The sequence below is a fragment of the Anomalospiza imberbis genome, chromosome 5 (assembly GCF_031753505.1).
Source record: "Anomalospiza imberbis isolate Cuckoo-Finch-1a 21T00152 chromosome 5, ASM3175350v1, whole genome shotgun sequence".
Lineage (NCBI taxonomy): Eukaryota > Metazoa > Chordata > Aves > Passeriformes > Viduidae > Anomalospiza > Anomalospiza imberbis.
The window spans coordinates 46739641-46752606 of NC_089685.1; the positions used below are offsets into that span (position 1 = coordinate 46739641).

A 12966-nucleotide genomic window follows, 5' to 3' on the forward strand; every position below is an offset into this window, starting at 1 on the left:
ATTAACCTTCCTCATTTCTTCCCTCATCTCTTCTTTGAACTCCTTAATCACAGCTGAGATATGAGCCTGCATTGGGCCATTAATCATACTCTCATAATTCCTAAGTTTGTTGGCAACAGAGCCCACTGTCTCTCGGTTAGTGTCAGCATCAATTGTTGCAATGAAAGTGGTGTACTGAGATGGCCCAAGATTTGCCAGACTCCACAGCATTTGCCCTGTGCACCTGACCTTGTCGGGGTCATTATTATGTTGTCCATCCCTCCCAAAGAGTACCTCTAATACTGCCACTTCCCTCAGCTGTTGGATCCCTTCCTCCAGGGTCTTCCAGCGCATTCTATGGTGGTGCTCCTGCATTCTCTCCCTGTGGACAAACCTCTCTCTGACACTCATTAAAAACCGCTCCCAGAGAGAAAGGGATCCTGGCTCCCTTACAAAAATCTGATTCATACCTGAGTCCTGGGTTAAGGGTCCCAAGTTCCTTGCCTCACCACCGTCCAGCTGCACGCCTGTACTCATAAGGTCCCAGACCCGGAGTAACCAGGTAGTATAAGCCTCACGCCCTCGTCGCACAATGTCTTTGTGCAGATTACGGAGACTTTCGTACGTCAGGGACTCGGTGATGATTGCAACCTCTGGCTCCCCTGTGGGTTGTGAGGGCCCTCCCCTATCTGGGTGCTCTGCTTTCATCTTAGACCTCCTTGTTTCTACCGGGGCAACTGCTGCTGGCTGTGACTGCCTTTGTGGTTCAGCTGGAACCTGGACAGTTGTAACATTTGTGGGTTCCACAGCTGTACTATTAGACTGTCCCTCTTCAAGGCAAAGGGCAGGTTTCTCACCAGCTGGTGAAATGCACTCCTTCAGCATCTCTTGCATCTCCTGCATCTCCTTAACCAGCACCCTCACCCAATCTGGGTGGTTCGTTTCTGAGGCAGGCTCTGGGGCAGGGGCAGGCTCTGGAGCAGCAGCATTTCCAGTCTCTAGGGTAGTGTCAGTCTCTGCAGCAGCATCTTTAGTCTCTGGTGTAGGTGTCAGGGTAGTTATCCAGGTTAATCTTCTCTTATCTCTGAGTGCTAAACATAACAGGCATATCAGCAACACCACCCATTGTATGATATCATTAGCACTTAGAGTGGATCTTAACCCTTCGAAAACTGGTGGAGCAGACCCAAAAAGATGGTTAAAAGGTTGGGAGAAAGTTTCCCCCCGTGTCATTTCCTCACAGTAGGTACCATTATTAAAGTAACTCCAAAAACATGCAGTTAGTGTGTGATAGCTCTGAATCCATGTTCCTGCCATCCAGAGGAAATTAAAGATCCATGAATCCTTCACCCAGAGGACAAACTTGATAACAGACACAGTAGCCTTAGTTATAGGACCCATATTTAGATAAGGGCCTGTAAATGGGAAGTATACACTTGCGACCACATGCCACCCAAACCGGGGAAAACTAGACCACATGGTGGTACTTAAAAATTAAATTACCTAAGAACTGTTAATCCCTTTTTTTCTCAATGCCCTCGAGCCCCACGTTGGGCGCCAAAATCTGTCTTGGTTTGAAAAGACAGGAGTCTGTGAAGGAAGGCAAAAGCCTCCTGTGAAATGGAAAAGGTAAACCCCCTCCTTCCGAATTATCACAATTTCAGAATTAAAAGGGCTCTCAGGCAAAGATATGAGAATGGGAATAACTGTTTTTTACTAGGAAGGAAAAAAACCTAAATAACAATGCAATTTAGCACAAGCAAAAAACAACCACTGGCAGAGTGAGAAAAACCTGACACCCTGAGAAGTCAGGGTGTTGATAGTAGTCCAGCCAGATGGTGGCTGCTCCTCCTGGAGCGGCAATCTGCAGAAGGGTGTAGGTCCTTTCTGAAGATGCGGCGGAGGAGCAGCTGGGCCTGGTTCCTGATTCCTCTGGGAAATCCGGTGAAGAAGGCTGTCTGTTGTCTCAGAAATGCTTGTTTTATGGGGCAGGGATCCTTGGCTCCTCCCTCTGGGTGGAGCATCTCACAATGCGATGATGTAACTAGTCTTACCAGCCACAGTGAGTAATTCAATAGCCCATTAACAGGAGTTTATCTTCCTGGCAGTGTCATTGTTCTTGAAAGAGATAAGAAAAACTGCCTAACTCCCAACAGATGGCAAAAATAGAATACATGCTTATTTTACAAGCCAGGACAGGCTGGCACAAGGTAAAAGCAATAGTAAGTGAAGTTAATGATGTTAAAAACAATAGTAAGATTTCCGGTACAAAAATCTCATAAAGTAGCTAAAATTTCTTATTTTAAGACACTTGAGAAATCTCTTGTGTATTGTTTCAAAACTCATGTGAAACAGACCCTTCACTTTAGTGTGCAATTTGACTTAAAGGGTTAGAACCGTAAGGGTCTGATTTTAGCACCCGTCCTGCCTCAGTGAGAAGTGCACAAGTGATCCAAATGCACAGACAGCTGCCAAAATCAGCAATGCCAAATCTTACAACTCTGTGTCCACACACCAAGGGAGAGTGTTAAAATTACTCTACTGGAGACCTTTTCTAGTCCCACTTTACAGCTCCATCTTTTATTAGCTGTTAATAACACAGTTCAACATTGCAAGCTGTCCACACACTCTGATCTGGCTTTGTATTCTAATTTTTCAAATTTAAACTCATGGAAACCTGAGCTTATTTTATGATTATTCCCCAGATATTCAGGCTTTAATTAACGCAAGTAAATGCACTGAAAACTTTCAGTCTCACAGGGATGACAAAATTGACAGGAAGAAAAGCTCAGATCAACACGCCATCTCTTGAAATGTCCTGTGTGGAATTCATGAGAAGTCTTTGTGGTTATTCTTAGTCAGAAAACAGAACCAGAAATTAAAATAAGAGTCTTCCTTGTTTACAAATAATCACAACAGCCTCTCACATCCCATGCTAAAGTGCAGACATCTCTGCTGTGTGTTTTCTCCATTGACATTTGGGAGAACTGAGACACACCAGGAGCACCACAGATAGCAGGACTTCTTTCTTCACTAAGCTGGCTCCCCTGACACCACCAACCCACCTTTTGAGGTCCTCCTGCCCTCTTGCAGAGGAATTCCTGCTGTTAAGCTCTCTAGAGGAAGATGCAGATGAACTGATGTCCCTTTAGGCCACACACTGCAGGTTTATTTGAATCTCTCTACAGCACAGCTTTCCCTGAGCCCCAGGGAAACCATCAGAGCAACACCCTGCAATCACAACTCACCGTCTTGGCTGCTCAGAGACCACCTTCAGAAATTCAACTAACTCAGAAGAGAAAAGCAAAGATTTTGGGTAAAAAACCTCCAAAACCTGTTTGTCCTTTTCTCCCTGTTATGTCATGTTGAAATGTTGGCTCCCATACACATATTCTACCCATTTTGCATTTACACAGCCACCTAATTGTTCATTCTGTCAGCCTGCATAAAGTGAACCAGACATCTAGACAATAAAACCAGAACATTTCCTCCAGAGACCTCTTAATGAGCAGTAATAAGCCTGTGGGTAGAGCTGCTCAACACTTACTTCTCCCACTTGCCTGTCTCAAAGTTGAAGAACACATTCTAGAATGGTCAGAACTAAGCTGTTTACAAGGATTCTCATGGAACATAAATCAATCAGGATCAGCAACTCACAACCTTCTGAGACAGACTTGGAAATTTGGCTGTCATATCTTGCACACCTTGGCTTTGAAAATAGGTTTTCATCCCTGACAATACTTCTCTCTCAATGATGGTGCCATTTAACTTCTTTGTTACCTCCTAGGAAGGGCCTTCTGAGCATGGAGATATTTCTTCAATGTTTAACCATTTCCACCCTCTTTCTGCAGACTAAACTAAGTCAGAATAACTGATTTCTTCTGCCCTGACTTCCCCTACACCACACCCTGACAGAATCACAGAATCATTAAGGTCTGAAAAGTCCTCTTGGATAATCAAATCCAGCCATCAACCACCACCATTATCACTATTAAACCATGTCCTCAAGTGCCATATCCACATATTTTTTTTAACACTTTCAGGGATGGTGACTCCTCATTGCTATCTGTTCCAGTGTTTTAAAACCCTTTCAGTGAAAAAAATATTTCCTAGTATCTAATTTAAGCCTCTCCTAAGGCATTGTTTTGGGATTTTTTGCCGTCTCTTAAGAACATGTGGAAAAAAGTCCCAAAAATTCTTCCTTTGTGGTTTTGATATTGCTCTATTTATTTATAAACTCCTGAAAAAACCTTTCTCAAGATCCATCTACCTTCTGGTTTACCTAAAAATCCCTGAAGTTTATGAAGCACTACAGTGATTTACACTGGAGAGTCTATTCCCCTAAAGGACTCCACATGAGTATTTCTCTTTCCATTCATCCTTTCCTTCAGCATCTATTCCAAGTGCTACTTAAAATTAATTCAGCCTTCTCAGGTGCTCATCTCATTCTCAGCAGTCCCCAGCTGTTTAATGAGAAAACAGACCCTAATTAATCCATCTGACTCTGACATATGTGCCTTAACCTAAAGCTTTTGGTCTGCTATCCATAAGGATAGCTTCTACACTCCTAAGCCCATCTCCTGAATATGCAGGTTTTCTTGGAAGTTTATGGGATCACAGGGCTGCAGATGCTGCAAAACTGTGGAAGTTATTTAGAGACAGGAACAAAAGAAAAAGTGGGAATGTCACAATCTGGCAGATTACAGAGAAGTAGCCATTTTCTGTGTTCTCATTATTTGCAGTCATTCAGATTGCAGAATGCCTTGTATCTCCATTTAGAAGAAAAAAATATATATTTGCTTTTCAATCAGTATCTGAAAATATCCAAGAGATGCAATACTGCTAAAACCATCTAAGTTAACATTAAAGACTGTAAAGAAAGACTGGTTACCTAAACATGGATTAGGCACTTAAAAACCTTTGGAGAAGTTACTCTGAAAAAACCTGGGTTATCCATACAAGACACTAAAGTATTCCAATGACTTTGTAGATACTAGTCACATACTTGAATATAAGGTACTTGATTACCTATTCTACATATTGGTATTTGGATTTAGAAGCTCTCATATCAAGTCCTACTGCAGGAATAGAAGGATGAAAAAAACCTCATGTTAATTAAAATAATTATTTGCTCAGGGACATATATAGCTTTCCCATTTCACAGACCTAATAATGCAAAATCAGACAGCTGGTTGTCTCTCTGTTTGGTAGTGCTGGCAGACTCTTGGACACAGTGGTCTGAAGAAAACACCAGGAGGTGGGAAAGGGGTGAGGAATGAAAAGGAACAGTCTTCCTGCCATAGATTGCCAAGAAAATGAAAATGTGTGAGACAACGTGTTAATGAATATCCCCACAGATGAGCAAGCACTGGTGATTTTGGTAAGGCAAAGATTTTTCAATTAAAATGTCATTCACAATGGAGATAACGACTATTATCATCAAAATCCCAGACAAGAAACTTACAAATGCATATGTAAAGTAATGCATCCTATTCCTCTCCAATCCTACAATAAACACACAGTAGAATTGCAATTTGAGGATATTTCAATCACAAATCCAAATGGATTATTTTAATCATGGTATCTTCTATCTCTACTTTGCGACAACTACTAATAAAACATTTATTTTCAAGAAAAAGCATCAAACCATGATGTCATGAGATCTCATAATTTCCCATTTCATCTCCACATCAAATTGCCCTTTATATGACTGTAAGATGGAGACTTCTGTAGGTTGTCTGGGAAGTTCTTCCTAACATCTAGCACTTGCTTTCACTGATGAGGTATCATCCCTAAGGGTACCCTCAGAAAATGCTCACTGTTCTCCTCAATCTTTCCTTCTCCCAGATTAAATACCTTTTCCTCCAAGTTCCCATTTCCCTAACCCAAAATTTCACCCCACTGCAACAGCACCTGACCTTTCTCTTTGGAGCCAATTGTGAGACACCTCCAAACCCACCAGTCCTTGCCTTAGGGCTGAGGGTTCCTGGATCTCCTTCTTCCTGCTTACTGCTCTATCTTGTGGTTAAGAGAGTAAAAGCCCCTGATTTAAATGGGGTCAAAGCATGGCTATAATAACAACAAACCTTCCAATCTCAGCAGGACTTTTTTCCAACTCCAGTTATTTCTGTTCATTAGCTAAGAAAACACAAAAGCAAACCAGGAATTCTGGAATTTTTCTTTCCTGGCTCTGCCTTTGGCCTGGCGGTAGCACTCGGCAAGTCCCCTCCACCCCCACCATTTTGCTTTCTTTTCTGTTCAAACAAGGACAAAAACAGATGTTCCACAAAAAGAGAAAGTAAGGCAACATTTATAAATGTAAATGTTTTTAAAGAAACTTTGCATTAGAGGAGGGGAAAGAATTGATTACCAACAAATGGGGCTTCAAGCAACCCCCATATACAAAAGAGTTTATCACAGTCTTGCCTCCTAAGAAGTACTGCCCAGAAATATCATCCCCTTGCTGTTGGCACAGACGTTCAGAGACTCTTGTAGAAGAACATAAAATGTGAATTAAAATAATTATTCTTATCACTTTGGACTTCTTATCAATTAAATAATCTGAAATATATTTAGATACCAGGAATGAAAAAGAAACCTCTATATGAAGTGTTTAAAATCTGTTGACTAATTGACTTTACAGGGAAAGATCTTCCCATCACTTGACTTGTACAGAAAGGAAAAGATAAGCACCAAGGGTTTTCCTTCAAGAATATATTTTATGGGTGGTTCCTACCTTTCTTTTTCTGATCTTTTGCAATTACCAAACAACAATGTAACTACCTAGGAACAGACTATGTCGTTTTTACATGGAGACACACTGCAGAGGAATCTCATGAAACATTTTCATGAGTGTAAGCAACAGGCATAATACTGTACATTTGTTTGATCAAAGATGAAGGAAGCTTTATCAAGTTAAATCATTGCTTCAATTCCATCTTTTTATTCCTAGTAGTCTAAGTCAGTTGGATTCAGAGATGTCTTCAGGACTGAATCCAGGAATATTAGCTGCCTTTAAAATATAGGGGACACTGGAAAGCAAATTTAAGCCCACTCAAAATCCATGGGAACCTAATAAACAGCAGTGATATTTAAATGGCATTTCCAAGCTGAGAGGCAGAATCATTGCATTTGTTAGTCTTTCGTTTCATTCCTTCATCATGGTTTAGTGCAAGACACTGGATGCAGCAAACACTTGTCAAATATCACAGAGATCAAAAAGGTGAATTAATTTACTGAAAGGAAAATGTTCCCATTCAGTGGTGAAGTTCATACTTCCACACAGGCCATGGACACACAGCTCATGGATAAAATACTCCCCTGTAGCAGAATTTCTGAGAGAAAGAGGACACGATCTGTATGTTTAGAGTGAAGGTGGAGCTACCCCAGCCTAGGCCTCGGATGTGGGCCTCGGTGAGGCCTTGAAGCCCGTGGCGCAGTCAGAAATAAGTGTGTGGCGCAGTCAGAAATTATGTTAAGGTATAACACAATGTACTGAGCTATCTAGGTGTGAATTAGTATAGGTCTGCGGTGTGAAACTTCAGCCACCTTAAGACAAAGACAAACAATATTTGCTTGCCAGTGAGAGTGTGCTCACGATTGTAAACTATCTGGAAGTGTATATAAACTGCTATCGTATAAACAATAAACGGAGAAGGTATGATTAACCACATTGGTTCGGATCTGCGTTTGGTCCCGTCCAGCTCACCTTCTTTTTATAAGTCCCTGATTCACTCCCCAAAAAATATCAGCTGGTATGAAACTCCCTGAATGCTTGGAAACATCTATTTGGAGTATTACATCCATGTGTTGGATGATGTAAGTGTGCATAGGTTAGACAGATCAGACATGGCATTAGAAAGGAGCACTGCTGCAGACAGCATCTGTTTACAGATTTAATTAGAAGCTTAGACAAATTATTATTGAATGACATTTGCAAGAGTTGCTGAAGATAAGAAATTCATAAAATTGGCTTCTCCTAAACAGCCCAGATCCAGTGACTTTAGAAACAGATGATAATCCACATCCACAAATTCTTTGTATTTCCTAGTTAAAAATCTTATACCATTGGTCACAAATCAGCACTGTCTCTTAAGCATTTTTATGTTCACTGACTCGTCCCTCTCCACAGATGTAGACGAGGGTTCAGAATATGGAAACAACCTCTGTAAGTGACATAACCTTGCTGGTTTTTCCCAGAGTCTTCAGAATGGCTGTAGACACACCAGAGGTACTGCTACTCCACTGCCTCTTTCCTAGGAGGGACTTAGAGCAGCTAGACTTGGAAAGAAAATAAAACCCAGACAAATATAAAATAATCTTCTGCCTACAAAGCAGTTCCCTGCAGATGAAGCCAAGCTGAGCAGGATGGTAGGGGAATGAACTGGAAACATCAAAGATGTAGGACTGCAGTCCCACAGCAATACTCAGAATTAGAGGATGGGAGAGGTCACCTTGGCCCCAGGAGCAGCTTTATGCAACATTTCAATCCCAAGTGCAACCTTGACAGAAAAGTTATGTTTTGAATGCAAAGTGGAAAAAGGAGTTTCACACAGGAGTGAAGGACTGTGAGTTCCAATATTAACTGAAGAGAGACATCTGTGAAAAGTTTTAGACAAAAAAAGAAACTGGGACAGTCAAAACATATCCTCTTACACTGGAAAATTTCTACCACAGTACTTTTGTTGTCAGTTCTCCTGTATGACACTAATTGAAGTTATTTTATTACAGCTATTATCTATATTTTATTATATAGAAAGCCAAATGAGCAGGACATTCAAAGGGTAGGACATTCAAACCCAAATGAGAACAGAGCAAAATATTTCACAAGTGAAAACTGTACTACCTATCAGAACAGTGGAGCCATGACTGACACTGAAGAAGGCTGCAGCACCTGCCTTTCTTGTCCTTCAGCCCAGCCTTCTATACCCCTGATGCTGATGCACTGCACCTGTGTGCTCTCTGTTCCCTCTGGGGTTGGTCAGGGCACCTGGGCACTCCATGGCTCCTTCCCTTCAATGCTGCTCACCTGTCCTGCACAGCTGGGGCCAGTTAGGGATGAGGCTGGGCCACAGCCCCACTCCCAGTCACCACTAACCCTGTGCCTACACTACCTGCACAGTCTCATTCCCTGCTGAAAACAGAGAAGGAACTTGATCTCTAAGTTTTGCAAAAAGCAATGTTTAGAAGATATTTTTAAAGTCAAGGGACTCCTAGATTAAAACTGTGACTCTTCCACCCTAAGGTGCTAAATAGATAGGGAAATGGAGGTATGTCTGCAATAACTACTGCCAACAATTTTATTTTTCAAAGGCACTAATTCTGGTTTTAGAACCATACAGAAAATTGCTTTCACGTCCCTGGTATGAAAACTTTGCCCTTCTCAATATCACCATAAATTATCTGGAAAGGGTAAATCTTTTAGAAACCATGAATGGTGTTGCAGGACCAAGTCACTAAACCTGCCACAAGACACTTGAGAGATAATTGAGGTGTCAAGCCTCATCAATATCAACATGCTTCAAGTAAGGACAAGAGGAGAGGGGAAGAATACCAATGAATAATCCCATTATGTGATGCTAGAAAACTCACAGCTTAGAAACAGATACAGTCACAAATATTAATGTCTTCAAATTTCAAAGTCTGGATGAATAAGTAACCTTAATTGCTAAAAAGCTTCTTTCCATAGGAGTGATTTTTTTTTTCTATTTTAACTTTCAAGATATAACCTTTATTTCCCCATTCTAACTTAACACATAGGAGATAAAATAATTACTTTAGGCAGCACACAGGAAACATCAGTCAATTATTTAAAAAAAAAATTAAAAATTAAAATGTTTCTTCCTGACCAGGCAGAGGAAGCAAAGCCTCAAAGGAGGCTTCTGCCAATTTTCAGTGCTATGAATTTGTTCCCTGTGTCATTCTCAGTTACTGGTTGTGTATATCCCCCTAATCAATACACATGCACATACATTCCACAATACTCTCTCATCCAAGGTCTTGCATCACAGTAACTGTCCACTCACTTTGAAAACTGACATAAATCACAATCTTGTTTCCGTTCTCTCTTTTTTCCCATTTCCCACCCCCCTCCACTCCTCCTTGAGATATCCACCCCTCACAAGTAGCACTTTGCTCTCTCCATCTGCTTCTTCAACCATCTCCTCTTGCTGGAGACTCCACAGTCTCCTCCAAGCATCACTAAAACTCTTTCCCTTTTCTGTTCAAAAATAGTAACTACAGTCAGCTTTCTACTCCAGACCATGAATGGAGGGGAAGGTGCAAAACTAACATGCCTGTGTTAAATAATCCTTTGAAAACTCTAAAACCCTCTGAAAGGTTGTGTTTCACGCTGCTTCTCTTCATTTCATCCCAAATGCCATAGCCAAACTGATCTTTCCTTGATGGGATGTTCTGGCCATTTCATTCCACTTCATAAATCAAGTAGCCATCTATGTACCACAGCATTTTCAGATTCTCTGTCTTCAGATCCACTGCCCAGAGTAACTCCCTGGTTTTGCCTGGCACCTGGTGCCATCCCCTGCCAGTTCTGCTTGGTTTGCTTTGATCTCATCCCACAAGCATTTCTGTGCCTTCCCCTACTCAAGCACTCTCTGCCTGCAATCAACTCTTGAAGTTCACAGTTATTATTATTACTCCATTTCCCTCTTGCTTGTCCTCTCTGTTCTACTCTGTCAAAGACTATAATCTCTTCCACACACTAAACTACAGAACCCTTCAATGCCTGAAAGAGAGGAAAAATATTACATTTAAATACCATCAAACATCCATTTCCAAGCCAGTGCCTTTCTTTTTAAAGCACCTGGCTTTCTACCATGCATTTAATTTCCATGCTTTGCTTCTTTTCACAATTCTTCACCTGCCAGTACTCATATTATACATTTCTTCATGACTAAAAATTTCCTGCTCATCCCCTGGGTTCATATTTTTTCTCTTGTGTTTTCCAATGAACATGGCCAGTTACTACCATATCTTGTTCTACCTGAGAACAACCTACCTCATTCCAGAGGATAAACAAAGAACACAACAAAATTCAGGAAGACAAAATCAGAGAGATAGCACTGACATTTTTTTCCCCACTCTCATCAGCAACTGACATTTGGAAAATTTCCACCAACTCTAATAAACAACACAAATCTGTCCCAGTTTCCTAAGAATGCAAACACCCTGCCAAGCAGTTCCATCCTAACCCCTTTTATACTCTGTAACTCAGTATCAAACAAATAATGCAAAGGCAGTGAGGACTCAGAGGTTTTCTGTGCTGAAACAAAGAGAAACCCAAATCAGCATCTTCATTATCTGTGGGATGCAGCAGCCAGCTGGCCTGACCAGCAGAGCAGTCTGAGGCACTCATCAACATGTACCTCCCTTAGCTCTCCTGCTTACACTGAAAGGATCAGAGGTTTAGCCTTTAATTATTTCACCTAACACCAAACCACTGCCTATTGCACCTTTTCCAGATCTCCCTCCAGGATCAGATTATTAGGAACACAACTCTGATGCATTAATTTCTGTAACACAGATGAAGCATTTTTCTTTTTGTGTACCCCCAACCAGAAAAGGAAAAATCTGCTCTCTACCTTTTCTGAATTATACTGGGATTTGCAGTCACCAGTTGGGTTTTGGATCCAACGTCCTTGCTGTATTCACTGGAGAGAGGAGGAAGGTTGCACCTGCACACAAAGACAGTCAAGATTTTAGATGACATTCAGGACTGATAGGCTTCAGAAAATGTAAAAATTATGTATTACTGGACCAGGCTACAATTGCTCCCTACTGTACCACAGCTATAAGCATTTTTGTACCAGATTGTGGGGAAATAGAGAAACAAAACCTCTTGCAGAGATGAGATCACTGTAACTGCTAAGGAAAACCAAAGACAGGCACTTGACATTTCTGACAGGCTGAAAGGCTGTGGAAGAGGCTGTTACTACCTACAGAAGAACTTTTTTTTAAAACCCAAACTCTTTAAAAGTTCTGGTTTTCACTCTGTTTTGTCTTGTTTACCAGTATCAGGCTTCAGAGGGATAATACCACTCTGTGGTATTACAGGCATTATAACTGGCATTTTTAATATTACACTGTGAGGTACCATCATCTTATAGAATTTACTGAGGAAACACAGAGAGAAAAAATCAGGTGGTTTTTTAGATACATGTGTCTCGGTTCTGCTCACAATCTTGTTCTGGTGGGCAGGGTGATGATGGAATAAAGCCAAAGCAATTGAGCAAATTTACTTTGAGAAGCAGAAATCAAGACTCAGTAAACCAGAAGTAGAGGGAAACATCCACACAGTGAACAGTCCTAAAAGCTCCTTTGTAAAGACCTAGGAGAAGCAGGAAGGTGCAGGAGATAAAGATGCAGATACATTCAAACAGTATCCAAGCATGTGCACTGCCCCAAAAATTAGTCAGGAGAAATCTACTCAATACATAAAAATTGCACTAAAAGCTGGTTTCCAAACACTATTAATTTCAAATTTCTCCTTTAAAACATGACATGAAGAGTATTTGGAATGCTTAAAAGGCAAAAACGAAACCATGATTCTCAAAGATAAGCAGAATTTGGAATTTTTTTCAGAGAAAGGCTTTTAGGTGTTTATGTTGTTGGGGTTTGGGGTTTTCTCTCTGCAGTTTTTTTAAGTCAAAAAAACCCAACCAACCAACCCAAAACCAACTAACAACAAAACAACAACAACAAAAAACCAATCAAAACCACAGTGGTGCTATATCAGCCTCTATCTGCATATAAACACCAGCTCTCAAAACCTTAAATTCTCATCATCAAGAAATGCCAAGGAAAAAGACAGCAATGTCCTAACTACAAGGAACATAGATGAATTAAATCACATTCACCAAGAAATACAAAGTTTCCAGGAACATTTTCTCATTTCCATGACTGTGTTTGTTAAGATGTGTACAATGTATTGAGATTTCAGTCATGAAACAGCTTCTAGTTCACTCTGCC

The 12966-nt window shown here is 40.8% G+C and overlaps 1 protein-coding gene across 2 annotated transcripts in view; it reads right to left on the minus strand.

Moving 5' to 3' along the window:
* ST8SIA1 (ST8 alpha-N-acetyl-neuraminide alpha-2,8-sialyltransferase 1) overlaps positions 1-12966 on the minus strand; it is a 104351-nt gene that overhangs the window by 33803 nt on the left and 57582 nt on the right. The window contains exon 4 of one of the 2 annotated variants that reach the window (XM_068190562.1): positions 11580-11672. The exons of the other annotated variant lie outside the window; for it this stretch is intronic. Coding sequence (XP_068046663.1) covers positions 11580-11672 — 93 coding nt within the window. The remainder of the gene's footprint in view (positions 1-11579; positions 11673-12966) is intronic. 2 annotated transcript variants of the gene reach the window in all.